This window comes from Bombus terrestris, chromosome 5 (genome assembly GCF_910591885.1).
Source record: "Bombus terrestris chromosome 5, iyBomTerr1.2, whole genome shotgun sequence".
Classification (NCBI taxonomy): domain Eukaryota; kingdom Metazoa; phylum Arthropoda; class Insecta; order Hymenoptera; family Apidae; genus Bombus; species Bombus terrestris.
This window is the reverse complement of record NC_063273.1, coordinates 11,447,828-11,461,830: the sequence shown is the minus strand read 5'-3', so window position 1 is coordinate 11,461,830 and position 14,003 is coordinate 11,447,828. Positions and strand designations below refer to the sequence as shown.

General features: G+C 34.6%; 1 protein-coding gene across 4 annotated transcripts in view; it reads right to left on the bottom strand.

Annotated features, from left to right (window-relative positions):
- The window catches only part of LOC100648744 (pikachurin), a 269,154-nt gene that overhangs the window by 40,965 nt on the left and 214,186 nt on the right, over positions 1 to 14,003 (bottom strand). For all 4 annotated transcript variants that reach the window (XM_003395253.4, XM_048405926.1, XM_048405925.1 and 1 more), the window contains exon 9: positions 3,946 to 4,085. In XM_003395253.4, coding sequence (XP_003395301.2) covers positions 3,946 to 4,085 — 140 coding nt within the window. The remainder of the gene's footprint in view (positions 1 to 3,945; positions 4,086 to 14,003) is intronic.

The window sequence follows — 14,003 nt, the reverse complement described above, 5'->3', positions numbered from 1 at the left end:
GATAAGATTACTATCGGCTTGTCAGTCGATATTACTTCCGGGATACTCGAGCAGTTTCACTGCCATTAGGTATGCACGGAGAAAATTGATCCTCCTTCTCCGCGTCTGTTTTATTGAATGTTTTGTTTTGTCGTTTGTTATGTTATGTTTTGTCGCGTCTGATTTATTGAATATCTTTTTGTCTTCTCTTTCCGATCTTCTTTTCTATTGTTCGTATGCGATCTGGTTGATGCAATCTGTATATGATAACATTGCACCAATTACCGAATGAATTGAGGCAAGGAGGCGAGTGTTCCGTCACGCAATATATCTGCACTCCATCCCGCACGGCTTGACAGCCAACGGTCTACGTGCCGCCCTGCAAACCCTCCATAGGCCCAAGAACCCATTATAAAGTTGAAATACTAACTGCATTGTTCGCACATATGGTTTAAGTCAATTTGTCTGCCCGAAAAGACTTTCTAATTCTAGAAGTGTTTTCGGCTGGTTTTTAGAAAGGTCATTGGGTTTATTACGCGCTCGTAAGAATTACGGAGAAAGCGGGTAGTGACCTAACGTAAAAAGCGGAGATCTACCTAACGGAAAACCCGAGTTTTCCCATAAACAATGTCGCCTAGGACCCACGTTGGTAGGAGGCTTCTTCCTCCTATCTTCCTTCCCAACATTGGTCATAACCAATCGGCATCGCGGATTATTGCCCTCACTTTCCTAACTAAAAATGTGAGCAACGAATCCGCGTTCTTCGTTCAAAGGGCACACTCATACCGAGCTTTCCTCTGTAATCACATCAGAAAAAAGTTTTCCTACAGCTCTCACGGTGCCTAGAGTTCCTACAGTCCCTATAGCTCTCACCGTTCCTATATCTCAGAGTTTTCCTTCGGCTCTCAAAGTGCCTACAAGACAGAGAGTTACTTCGGCTCTCACAGCTCCTATAGCTCTCATAGGCCTAGAGTCCTTATAGCTCTCACTCTCTCATCTAAGAATAATCCTTCTCTTCGTTATCTGTATCTTAATCAACGGCGTTACTACTTTGTGTGATTGTATAAAGTGTTGGAAATATATATTTTTATAACTCTGTGAATCCCAGTGTTATACCACAATAACCACCCCTATTATCCTAACCGAAATCAGGGGATCGAACTATTCGTGGCGTCGATTATTATAATCGTAACGGGAATTTACGACTCCCGTTGACGCGTATTCTCGCGACCGCTTCTCCCCGCGATAGCTCGAAAATACAGTGAGTATCGATTGATTAATTCGCTTTTTGTTCGTGATATTGCGTTTTCGAAGCGCGTGATCATTGACATTTATGTAAATTTATATTTTTATGAATACGGATTAAGAAGATGGCATTAAGGCAAACCATAACGGAGGCAGTCTATATTTGCACATGAAGAAATTAAATTCTTAAACTTTAATTCCGATTCTAATTTGTAAAAGGGTAGATTGTCGAGTATAAGTCATGTATAATACAAAGTTTCAGTGCTTTGTAATAAGGTAATAAACAATGTCCGTCCACACACGTTTACGAAAAAGATCATGAGAAAAGCAAAGTGTTAATATCAAATGCAAACTATTAAACTGAATGATTAAAAATACAGAGTATTTCTGCCAGAGAAAGAGTTTCTTTAATAAATATTTCCAATACGAAACCTAAAAAAGAACAGAATTCCTGCTCTCGCAATTTCATCTCATTTCCCCTCTATAAATCTACCGCCACAACTACCAATACTATTCAGATTCCCCACTTCCACTCTCCGTGTACACCTTAAGCTCGTTTTAATTCGTTAAAACAAAAAGAAAGAAGATATTTCCACAAAATCGCATCGATCGCGACAAGTTATAGGGGAACGAGTTAAATCCGAAGCTCGGCTGGTAAACAACCAGGATGAATCAGAATCAGCAAACACTCGAAATTCAAACTCACCCTCTCTATCGTTTCCTCTTTAACTCCGCGCAGGTTCAATAGAATTTTTTCATGAAAATGTTATCAAAAGCACGCGCAATCCGCGACCACAGGTTCGAGCCACGATAAAGGATTAAACGTAAAGTTTACGGGGAAATGGGAGCTTGGTCAAGATTTAATTAATCGCCTGAGCGTTTCGGGCGTATTTCAAATCGTGGCAGCCATAATAGTTAATCGTTCATGGCTTCGACATTCGAAATCGGTTCGCGAAAACAAGTTTCCATTGAAATTTACGACATTGTAATTTCAGCCAATGGTACTATTACACCTTCCGCGTTCGATAACTCCCGACACCGTATTAGACGCTCTTGAAGGTTGGAAGTTAATACGATTAAATAATTTCTGAATTCCGCTTTGGATCTAAATTCATTGATTTTGGAAATTTTGAAATTAAACGAAGCTGAATTTATTATTACGGTCTTGGAGGAAAATTGTGTGAAATAAAAATGAGTAAGATTTTTAGAAGCAGAGAGAGAATTGGGGATAAAGATAAACTCTGCTAGAAACGTCTCCTGTAGATTCTCCGAAATTGAAATTTCAACCTCGAAAACTATCTTCAGAACTGTCTTGGAAATTACCTTTGAGAATTATCATTTTCCTTCTTAGTAAGTATTTTATATATCGTCTTATGTTTTTTTTTGTTTTTTTTTTTTTAGGAAAAATTCACTTGCTATTTTTTTTACTGAACTCTTTATTTATGAAGCGAAATTTATGTCATGATACACTTGTATATTTCCGCGGATTTTCACTCAAAATTTACTGGTATGCTCTAAAATAATAGCTAAAAATAACACTGAGGTATCATATAACAAAAAGTCCATAAATATCTTATTAAAAAAATATAACAAAAATGTGAAACGTGAAGAATAAACAGCTTACGATATATATATATACACATATATATATATATATATATATATATATATATATAAACTTTCCTATATTGTATGTAAAAATCTTATATAAAAACGTTCTTTTCGTGTTACATTAAGTCGGATTTAATCATCTTTCTGTGTCCTGATGTATCTTTAAGAATACACTTTAACATTTTTCTAAGAGTATACTTTCGACAACTTTGAGTTTTGTTATCGATTTCCTAGACGTTCTGACATTAAAAATGATAGTCCACAGTAATCGAATGTGTACGAACGTTTTAGATTGAGAATCTTCGTGTCATTGTACGTGACTATTGATCTAAGTCCTTTCTACAGGTATAATTTTAATGTGTTTATTTGTTATAAATCAATTTTGAGTTTGATCTCGATACTGATTACTTCGTATGAAGTTTGCTAAAGTTGCATATCTTTGTGCAGTAATCTCAACAATACTTAATATAATATAAAATCAATGGATACATTTCAAATACTTGACATTTTTTCATAACTTACATTTCTACGAATGATCATTCCTATATATATACCAATTCGCTTGATTAGTATAACAGAACGACTTATAATAGTAGCCAGCTTCTAATTATTTTTTACTTAGATAGCTAGAGAACTCTTCCATCGAATACATTTTTACCTATGTAATTCAAAATCAGCAAATCAATATACATATACGAAGACCGCAGTTGATAAACGTGACAAGTACATTATTATCGGTTTTCTGATTTCAATATCGTTTTACAATTAAACGAACAAAGAAGGATATTAATATAATATAACTGATAATGGAAACAACCTGTTAAATTAAAAAATGCCAAGCTTTTAAAAATACTTGAGAAATGAATCATGTTTCCTAGAAGTTACAGTTATAATTACTAAGACAAACGATATTTTAATATCTTAGGATAGGATGAAAGAGGCACATGTGTAATTTCAAAATCAAATAAAAAGACAATTGTGATAACGTGATATCGATCGACGACATACCGAGTTTCGAAATAGGTAGGCTTGTAGAAAATAGGAAATATGACATATCATGTTCTTTTCCTATAGTTCCCGTACAGTTCTTGTAGGTCCGGGAAAATTTACCTGAAGATCCACTCTGGTCTCGCAAAGATCGCCGGTGTATCCGAGGGGGCAGAGACATACAGCTGTGTCGCCTCCAGTAGCCAGGCACTTACCGCCATGGGAACAGGGCACCTTGCTGCATCTGTCCGCCGTACACTCCTCTGCAACGACAATAAATCAAACGGATCAATGGATCGAGTACGTCAACAACTATGAATACGACCGCGGAATCGCGTATGCAGCGCAAGAAATCTTCGATAAAATCGACGTGAATAGCAGGGCTCTGTTTGTATATTACGCGGTTGGAAAATATCGGCCAGTTCACTCTTTTGACTTTTCGCGTGTACGCGTCGATATTATCGCCGGCGTAAATATTTGACGAAAATACTCCTTTGCTACTATCATTTTCTGCTGCTATCCGATCTCGTTCTATCTCGTTTTCTATCTATTCTGACGACGGTAGGAAACGGAAACTGGTGAGATGTCTGCGAAATTATCTTCCGCCACGCTCGTTCGTCGACTCTATCGGAAATTTCAGACGAATGAAAGAGGGGCTTTCTTTCCCGTCTTTTTTCCCTTCCTTTTTCTTTCTTTTTTTTGTTTTTTGTTCTATTCGAGAGCCGGGTTGCGGCCGGGACTAAACCCGAGGACTCTTGAAAAATCGATGCTTCGCTTGTCGATTTTTCAATCGACGAAACGAGAAAATATTGATGATGTTCTGCGCGCTCGTGGCAGGATTTCAATCGCGCTGGGTTTGTTGCATTTCGGTTTCCAAAACTCGCATGACGTAATTTAGCAATGAATAAGGAAACAGCGAATAAGTTGTGGAAAGTTCTAAGAGTATTTCACACTCAGGTAAAAATAATTTGGCGAATCTTATAAACGATGATCGTATAAAATTCTCTAAAATTCTTTGACGATTAAAAAATACAATCTGTAGCAGACTTCTCTTTAATCGATCCATATGGAGCCTAATTTCTAACTGTGCCATAATTATAATATACCAAATATCATTTATTGCTTGTAAAAGCTATATACATATATACAATGTATTTTGATTACGTACAAAATTGCAAATATATATTACGAATATTACAATACAATTACGATACAATTAACGCATAATACAATTATATACATGCAAAATAATAATAATAATAATAATTTATTTCATTTTGCCTTCGTGGTCAGGAAATTCGACTTCGTTGCAATTTTTCTAATTTCGCACTTTCTCATCCGGTCTTCTCACTCGGTTTCATTTTTATGCTATCCTTAACCTAGATACCACATACTAAGAGTCTAAGAGTCTACGCTGGAAGTTCTTCCTATCCTGAAACTATTACTTTCGCCAGTCGTACTACTAAATGTCTGCTTATTGCACACTTTAATCTTTGGTATTTCTTCCACCATTTCGTCCCTTACATTTTTCCTCTCTTATTCTTTCTATCATTTCTTAACCATTCCACCACCTGCTCCAATCTTTTATCCCTTGGAATCTTTTCCAGACTTGTGTTTATTCTTTCTGCTTCTATGCAGTCTTCTACCAAACGTTCTAACGTCTTAATATTTCTTTCACAGATTTAACATTCCTGTTCCATCCACCTGTTCCTCTTTTTCACGGTTTCACACCTCGCTCTAGTTACAATGCTTTGGTTCCCCGCTGCTCCTTTCTCCTCTAAATAGCGCGACATCCTGACATCTTATACGTATTTTATATAATGCGTATATTTTGAATTTCTGATCCTATTATACATATCATATTTATATATTGAATTTTCCTGAAATTATTCTTCCAACGTTTACATCCAATACAGCGGAATAAAGTTCCGTCTAAAAACAGATTTCACCATGTGGAGATCAAAGAAATAACTATACAAGATAACAAAAAAGTGGAACCATGGAAGGTATAAGCGTTCCAAAGGGCCAGCGTAATCGATATCGAAATTACGATACCCAACAGGAACGATTGTTTTCAAAGCTAAAAATTTCGAAGTCGCCGTGTAATCTGCAAGTTAAAAGAGTCGAAGCTTTCTGGGAAAAGTCGGTACATATTTGATTCGTTTCCGGGTATTCGAGAAGTTGAAGTGGACACAACGACGTGGAAATGATTACTTTCGAAATAACTTGATTTCCTGGAAATTAAAGTTAAGTTTCTGGTCTTAAAGTAACATTCCCTGTGTTGAGTAGCTATTTCTTCGATTCGTTCCTCCTTAAGACGGCGATCAATATGAACGAATGCAAGGCTTGCCGTGTTGGAGACGCCATTGGAAAGACACTTTCGGTTCGGTTGTTCACCTGATTCAGTTACACACTGACACTCACGCATCCACGTGAAAATGGTTAAATTGGGATCGATCGAAAATTCTCCAACAGCTCCTCCGGATTACTTTTTTCTCGTCCCCGAAAAACTCCTTTTGTCTGCGCGATTCCGCTTAATAACGGGAACTAGCAACTTCCGCGACGAGTTTCCTCTCTCAAGTTCGCTGGTTCGAAGTTGCTGGTTTAAAGTTCGAATGTACGGACTATCGATAACGGTAATGGATTTCATTCTAGTTCTATGTTTTTTTTTCTTCCGATATATATACACTTACTGACAAAAGTCAAGAAACATAATAATCGCTTGAAAATTATTGTATTTTTTCTATCTTCTCAGATGCATTGTTTGGAATTAAAAATACCACAAAGAGGTAACAGTTCATACATGAACATGCAATCAATTTTAATGTTAGATACCTAAAACGAACTGTGAAATTTGACGGTAATAACGTAATAGCGTGGGATCGTTTCTCACGTAATGATACGCTAATACAAATGAAAGAAACTATGGATGGATTCGAGTATTGCAATATTCTACTATCTCGCATATTGCCATTTACAAACGAGAAAATGCCACGGTGGTCATTTCGACGCGATAGCGACCTGGAACGTCCCACTGAATTAATTAAGACGTTTCTTCTAGAACAAAATGTTAATATGATTAAGCGATCAAGTCAATCTCCTGACTTGAACCGAATTGAACATTTATGGGATCATGTTAGACGTCCATTGGGAGTTCAATCATATACAAATAAAGGAGAGTTAATGCATAAAATTACAAAAATATGGTGTGAAATATGGATTGCGTTTTGTGTTCAATTAGTTGAATCCATGGCACGCAAATGCCATGTAGTCATCGAATTTAAGGATTGTAAGGTTATTTAACGTCTTGTTGTTATTCAAAATCTTATTAGGTTATCTTTTATTTAGCTTTTCTTAACTTTCGTCACAAATTTTTATTTTGTTCATACGATTCAATATTAATTGTAGATTTTACATGAATATAATCGAAAGAAAATATATTGTCATCTCATGTATAGACTGTTATTTCCTTATACTATTTTTAATTTTATTCAATATATCTCAGAAAATAAAATATATATAGTAATTTTATAGTAAGTATATATGTAGGTATATTATAATCTATGGCATTGATATTTGGAGAGTTCGCGTATAATTTTGTATCAAAATAATATTAGATACAACATAACTAGACTCCTAGTACTTTCGAGCTTTTTTTAGAAGGGCAGAATATTCTAGGAATTTAAAGGTCTTTCTTTGTTTACTTTAATATCTTGTAGAATACTGTAAATTCCATATTTTATTTTCAGACACACTTCCTTTTTCGTGGTCATATATGTTGTATGGTACATCGTTTCCGATATCTCTGTACCTGAAACTGTTCTCGCGTCTTTTGTATAGAATTCTTCCCTTTTTTCTGGTAATCTTCTGTTTTTGGTGATCTTTATTTATTTCATTAGTGCACCTTTTTTTTAGCTATCCTATACTTGTTTCTTCCTGTGATTCTATTTTTAAATCTTCATGCTGTGTTTTTTGTTTGTTTCTCGTGGTCTCTTTTCGAATATCTATTTTATTATATCAAGCTCTTATAACTGCCTTTTTTTAGTATCGCAATTTTTCCTTCTTCCATATATACTCTTTTATTGTTGTAATCTTTATTCCGTTAAGCACTTTTCTTCCTTAGAAATGTTTCGGAGATTCGTACAGCTAACAGTACATTTCCTATCATTGTTCTCTGGATATTATCGCCCACAGGAATAGTTGGAACGAATACGTTTCCAGGAAAAAAGTTCACAGTAGTCAAGTAATAGTCGTCAGAATCAATTTTGGGAAAAGACCACTTTCGACAGATCATTGTAGGTAACGTAGGGTGAAGGACGTCGTCGACGGCAGACACTATGTTGAGAGGCAGTTGATAACGTTACTTTGAAGTTGTTGAACCATCTTCGACTCTTTGATGCTCGGTAAAAATCGAAGACGTAGAAATGGATTCGAACCCTCGTGAAAAGTGCCAGTGTGACTACTCACTGCTTCCGTGAAGCTCCGGCAAGTGATTTTTAACATGGAATAACGCCTGGTTATCCTCAAGTGCTCCGTGGTATCTTCACACTCAAGTCAATTCACTACTCTTTGATAAGGTACATAAGCTCCATGTACTATGTATGTGACTATATCGCGTCAATTCCTTATGCGGTAGTATATCTTTGATTATTTATTTTTAATATGCGATTGTTAATAAACTGTGTGTATGAGTATATTCTTAGGCAATTTATTTTTATAATTTTTGTTATCAAAAATTCTTATTGTATACTTATAGTTTAAATATATTAAATAATTAATTGTAGATAAAATTTTGTTATTTTAAATTATGTACTTCATTTTATTGTATTTTATTAACGAATAAACTGACTTAGAAGCATTAGCATTTAAATTGTAAATGTATTCTCAGTATATAAATAGCGACACGAAAAGGGTAAAGATTCATATCTAGAAAAACACGAGGTCGAGACAGGTTGCAAGAAAATTTCTGAGTTTTATTATAAAATACCTGTTTTCTTCCTACGTACCAGTCATTTATCCCTTTTCTTATTATCTCTCATGCAAAGTAGATACCATATAGACACGGCAGTTCTTCTCATTCAGTCATCTAATCAGATATCTAGGAAGATTTGAGTTATTCTTCTTTCCCCGGCGAATCTTTTATCTTTCTGGTATAACTTTACTTAATAACGTCTCGGAACTTCCCGAAGCATGCCAGAAGAAAAAGGGAAAGAGAAATTGTTCGGAGAATCTTCTCAAACTTGGTGTTTCGAGATCAATGACGCGATATGGATGGAAATAATAAAAGGTATACATTCGAAAAATTATAGGTGGAGGGAAAGTTCCTTTGTCGAGAGAACGGAGCCGAGTTGCTAGATAAATATCCAACGGTACGAAATTCTCCGAATAAATATCTCGCCTATATTAATTTATCTTTTGCACAAATTTGTCAGATTCCATTTCATCAAACTATCAACGATGAAAAATCTTTTGTTAAAAAATCACCTTCTTTAAATTTTTTTTTCTCATTTGTACTTATTAGATGCAGAAAATTCTTTCCGTATTAAAATCGGAAAAAATTACAACGAATTTCGATCTTCAAAGACGATTAGATTTTCGTTAATCTAATTATAAATTAACGAATATTTATTAAATTGCGGATTTATACGTTTATACTAAATTTAAATATACACAAGATTAGATATGAATGAGTATAAACGCAAAAATGTATCAAATATAAAAGATAAAATACATGTTACAGTATCTAAGAAATAAAACATACTTTTATTCAAGTTTCACTTTTTTACCAGTATCTATAAAAATTAGAATTGTTATGCATTTACCCAGTTTACTAATTGTAAATTCCTAGATTTTTGTTACTAAAAATATAAGTTCCTTCAAAAGATAAATTTTATCTAGTACGTTTCACTAATTTTTATTTTTTTAATTGTAATTTTTATTTTCGCACGCATTCCACATCAACATACTATGTCGATTTAATTTTTTTCAAATTATGACCAATTACCACTTCTCGAATTACAAATGAGGTAAAACAACATAGTGTACACAACAGACAAAGCGTGTTTTCTCGCGCTGATCCGTTTTTCAAGTGTTTTATTCGAGCGAATAAATCGAAGCCGGTTGCAGACCAGGGAAGCAAAACTTCTGCCGCTTCCATCTGTTTAAAATTTCACGCGTGTTTCAGCCACTCCCATCGATAACGTATCGCGTCTACGCTTCGAACTCCTTAAGTCTACTTCATTCGTCTATACTTACTAATGCAAAGGAAATTTCGTTTCCTTGAGGATAAACGCGAGAAAAAGGAACACGTCGAGAGAGAAAAGAAAAAAATAGTATGGCGAATAGCGTCTGGTAAATTGAGAAACTTCGATTTGCGCGATTTCTATTGCCCTGGTTCGAACAATCACGATTCTTCGCCTTCGAACAGGTTCCTGCTAAAAATCGTCTAACTCATCCATTATAGCGTAATTCGTACCAGTCACGTTTCCTCTGCTTTCCTTTTACTACTGCCATTTCTCTGTTCGAATTATATTTCGTTCATACATATATCGGACGAAAAGGGTAATTCGGCTAACTGCTCTCGAAACGAGTTTATTCCACGAAAACTTTTGCTTTATCGAACGCCCCTTTCATGAGTCTGTATTACGCTTCTTGTATTTTACAATTTTATCATTCCTTTGGCGACGAGTCTTTTTGAAATTTTTATAAACTTCCCTCCGAGAACTCGATTTTTCTAGTTTAATTGAAATGTCGTTTGTGAAGATCGTTTTACTTTCGTTTTTGTGAAATTTCTTCTTTAAGGAATTCTGTATCGTATTTATACTATGATCTTGGATTTAAATTTGCATAGAAACCGATGAACATTTTTAAATTCGTATCTGAATTTTGATATGTATTAGCTTTATTACGTTATAATGATTGTATTAATACTACGTTATAATTCTTATTCAAGGTTTAATGTTGTATTGAGAGCGAAAGAGCGTAGCACGATGCAAGGGATTTTGAATCTCTGTCCGATTAGAAGCAACGATAAACGCTATGAAAAATTGATTACGATTCAAATTGTCTTTTCATACATTATATTTTAAGACATACTCAATAGGATATAACCCAACTATCTATAATCGTATTGAACTGTTGAAAGGTTAAGGAACCCCGTTTCTCTAGAAATAGAGTTCGAAATAAAGTTAACAGCTAAAAGAAGAAACTTCTGTCTTGATTAATCTTCTTCCATTATCCAATTTGATTCATTTTAAAACATACACTCCCTAAATGTTATAAACGTATATATATTTGATCTATTTGTAGTAATGTTATTTTCGTCACGTTCTTATTACATACTGATTAACAGACGATTCGAAGCAATTTTTCAACCAATGATAAATTTGACACTTTCGTAAAAATCTGTAACTTAGCGATGATAATAACAAAGGATAAAATCGTTTCAAATGACTCGTTTATCAACAACGTTATAATTAAATTCTACAGAATATATTATATACCACATCGATAGATATTATACCAAATTTATCTATTTACTAATTTGCTAGAAAATTACTTTTACTGCAAAATTTGTTTACTGAATATACTAAATATTCTAACTAAATTATATCAACTATGTACAAAGCAAAATAAACAAATTTTACTATGTAACTAAAATCAAATTAAGCAAGGAGTCGCTATCTCTGACGAGCGCACGATAATTATCACCTAATTACTCTCCCGCGATGATGGACCCTCATAGCGTAGGTTAATTTCACATGTAATAAAAACGGTGGCGTGATGACAAGCCATTCGTTGTCGAAGAAATCTCGATACCACGCGAAATGATCACAGGGATAATTGATCAACACTTGATAATTAACGCTAGCCCTCGATTCACAACATGACGTCATCGTACGCTCTCTTGTCTTGGCTTTGATCATTAACTAATTAGCCGACATCGTAAATGCACACGGGAGATACCGTGTAGAATTTCGTTCAACGAATTCTCAGCCGACGTAACGGTCGCTGGTGTTGCGTTATCTAATGGCTATAAAAGGACGAAAGAATTTGGTCATTTGTACGTTCGATGATTATCGCGTTTCAGGGCAACCTTGTATTTTTTAGCCTCCCCGAAATCGAAAGTACGATGTTCGTTTTACGTTAATCTATAATCTATGAGAAGAGAAAAATGTGTAAAGTACGATAATGAAGGATTGTAGTGATTTTGGATATTCGTATGGAAAATAACAAAATCATTTCGGCAGCGTATAGTTATGTACAATATACGTATATAAACTGCCCAAGAGTTCAAACGCGGATAAACAAAGGGACTTTCTCTGTTTAACAGACAATGCGACCTTATTTGTCGTTACGAACAACCGATTTGCCAAACAGTCAGTTCACAGACGGACAGTGAGAGAAGAAGAACGATTTCAAGCGTTAGAAATAGACACGATTATAAGAAAGGATTATTTAGAACATTGAAGATTGACAGAAGAAGAGTGGTAGTTTAGGACGTGGAAAATCGAGTCTCGATTTTCAGACTTAAGAATCGATCCTTGAATTATCCGAGAATTGAACAATATATGTATGTAGGATTACAGATATCGAATATTGATACAGTTAATTCAAGAATGGAAGAACTCGATGCCAAGTATTGGATTTTTATTTACAAATTCAATATACAATTCAATATAGAATTCAATACTATAATTCAATATCTTAGGGGATTTAGTTAATTTCGAGACTGTGAAATTTGATTACTTCAGAATTCGTCATTTGTCACATTCATCCGTTAACGTTAAGTCAGTTAGGCTTGAGATTATACTGAGTTTCGCTATTCCAGATTACTCGTATCGAATTAGAAGTAAGCGTGGTTAATCAATAGATTGCTGGAACTCGAACATCGTCATATTTCCTTTTCAAAAATAAATTATGATTTATTAAAATATATTTCGTAGTTTTTGAAATTCAATTAATACCGATATTTCATTAAGTACAGAGGAAAAACTGAAACAACGGAAAGAAGATATTTCCTGGCAAATCGGGAGATCGTATACAGCGAACGTTGGAGGATTTTCTAACTAAATTCATGTGACACCTGTTGTATGTTCGCCGACATAGGAGCTAATTCGAGCAGCCGATATCGTGCGGCTTCCTACAGCCAAACAAAATGTAGCTTCAGTACGCCTAATTATGGGCCGCATTGTTTTATCGTCGCAATTATTGCTCGCTTGGAATTACGAATCACCACAAGTTAATCCGTTAAAGTAGTTTCACATTGTGACATTTATATCGTTATTTCGCTTGGATTTATCGATACCAGATCGTATATTTTATTCTATGTATTAAGTTGATCGAACAATTTTGCTGGTCTATTTCTCAAAAAGAAAGCAATCAATAGATAATATTAACCATGTAAAATTTTATAACAAACATCGATCTATAGATTTGAATTCTCTTCTGAGAAACGGAAAACATATATCGAATATTGTTTGGAAATGTAAAAAGAAATATTTGTTCTTTTATATCAACAGAATTGATTCTAAAATTTATGTTGAGAATTTTGACGACTCGTTTTAATTAAACTAGTTATCCTACGATTTTTTAAAGTACAAATTAATCTAAAAGAAACCATAACAATTCTTTAACGATTTCGGTAATTGTTCCTTTAGTTGGTACAAATTTCACAAAATTTAATTTCAAGTTTTACTTTTGAAAAAAGCTACATTTCATACGTATCAACCAAAACGTAAATTCTTCCAAAAGGAAAGCAAGGAGAAAGGTCGTTATAATAGAAATTTCCAGTATAAAACCACCTACGATGCAGTAAATCCCAACTGATGCTCTCAAAATGTACGAAAACAAAATGTCAAAATGGCTCCCTTTCCCAAAGGTACAAGGAAATATTTTACCAGCAAGTACTCGCGAAACGAATGGAGACGTCCGAACGATTTGCTTTGATATCATCCAAAGAATCCTCTCTCTTTGATGCGTTTTCTGGTGAAGCCGCATGTTTTAGAACTCACGAAGGACCTAAACTAGTGGACAGTAGAGCACCAAAAAATGTACCGATTCTCAGGGAATTTGATCCTTTGATGCTTTCTGTATTCTGTCCGAGAATAGAGACGTGCACGACGAAGCGGTAATACGTATATCGTTCGTACAGAAACCCAGAATCGTTCTTAAAAGCTATC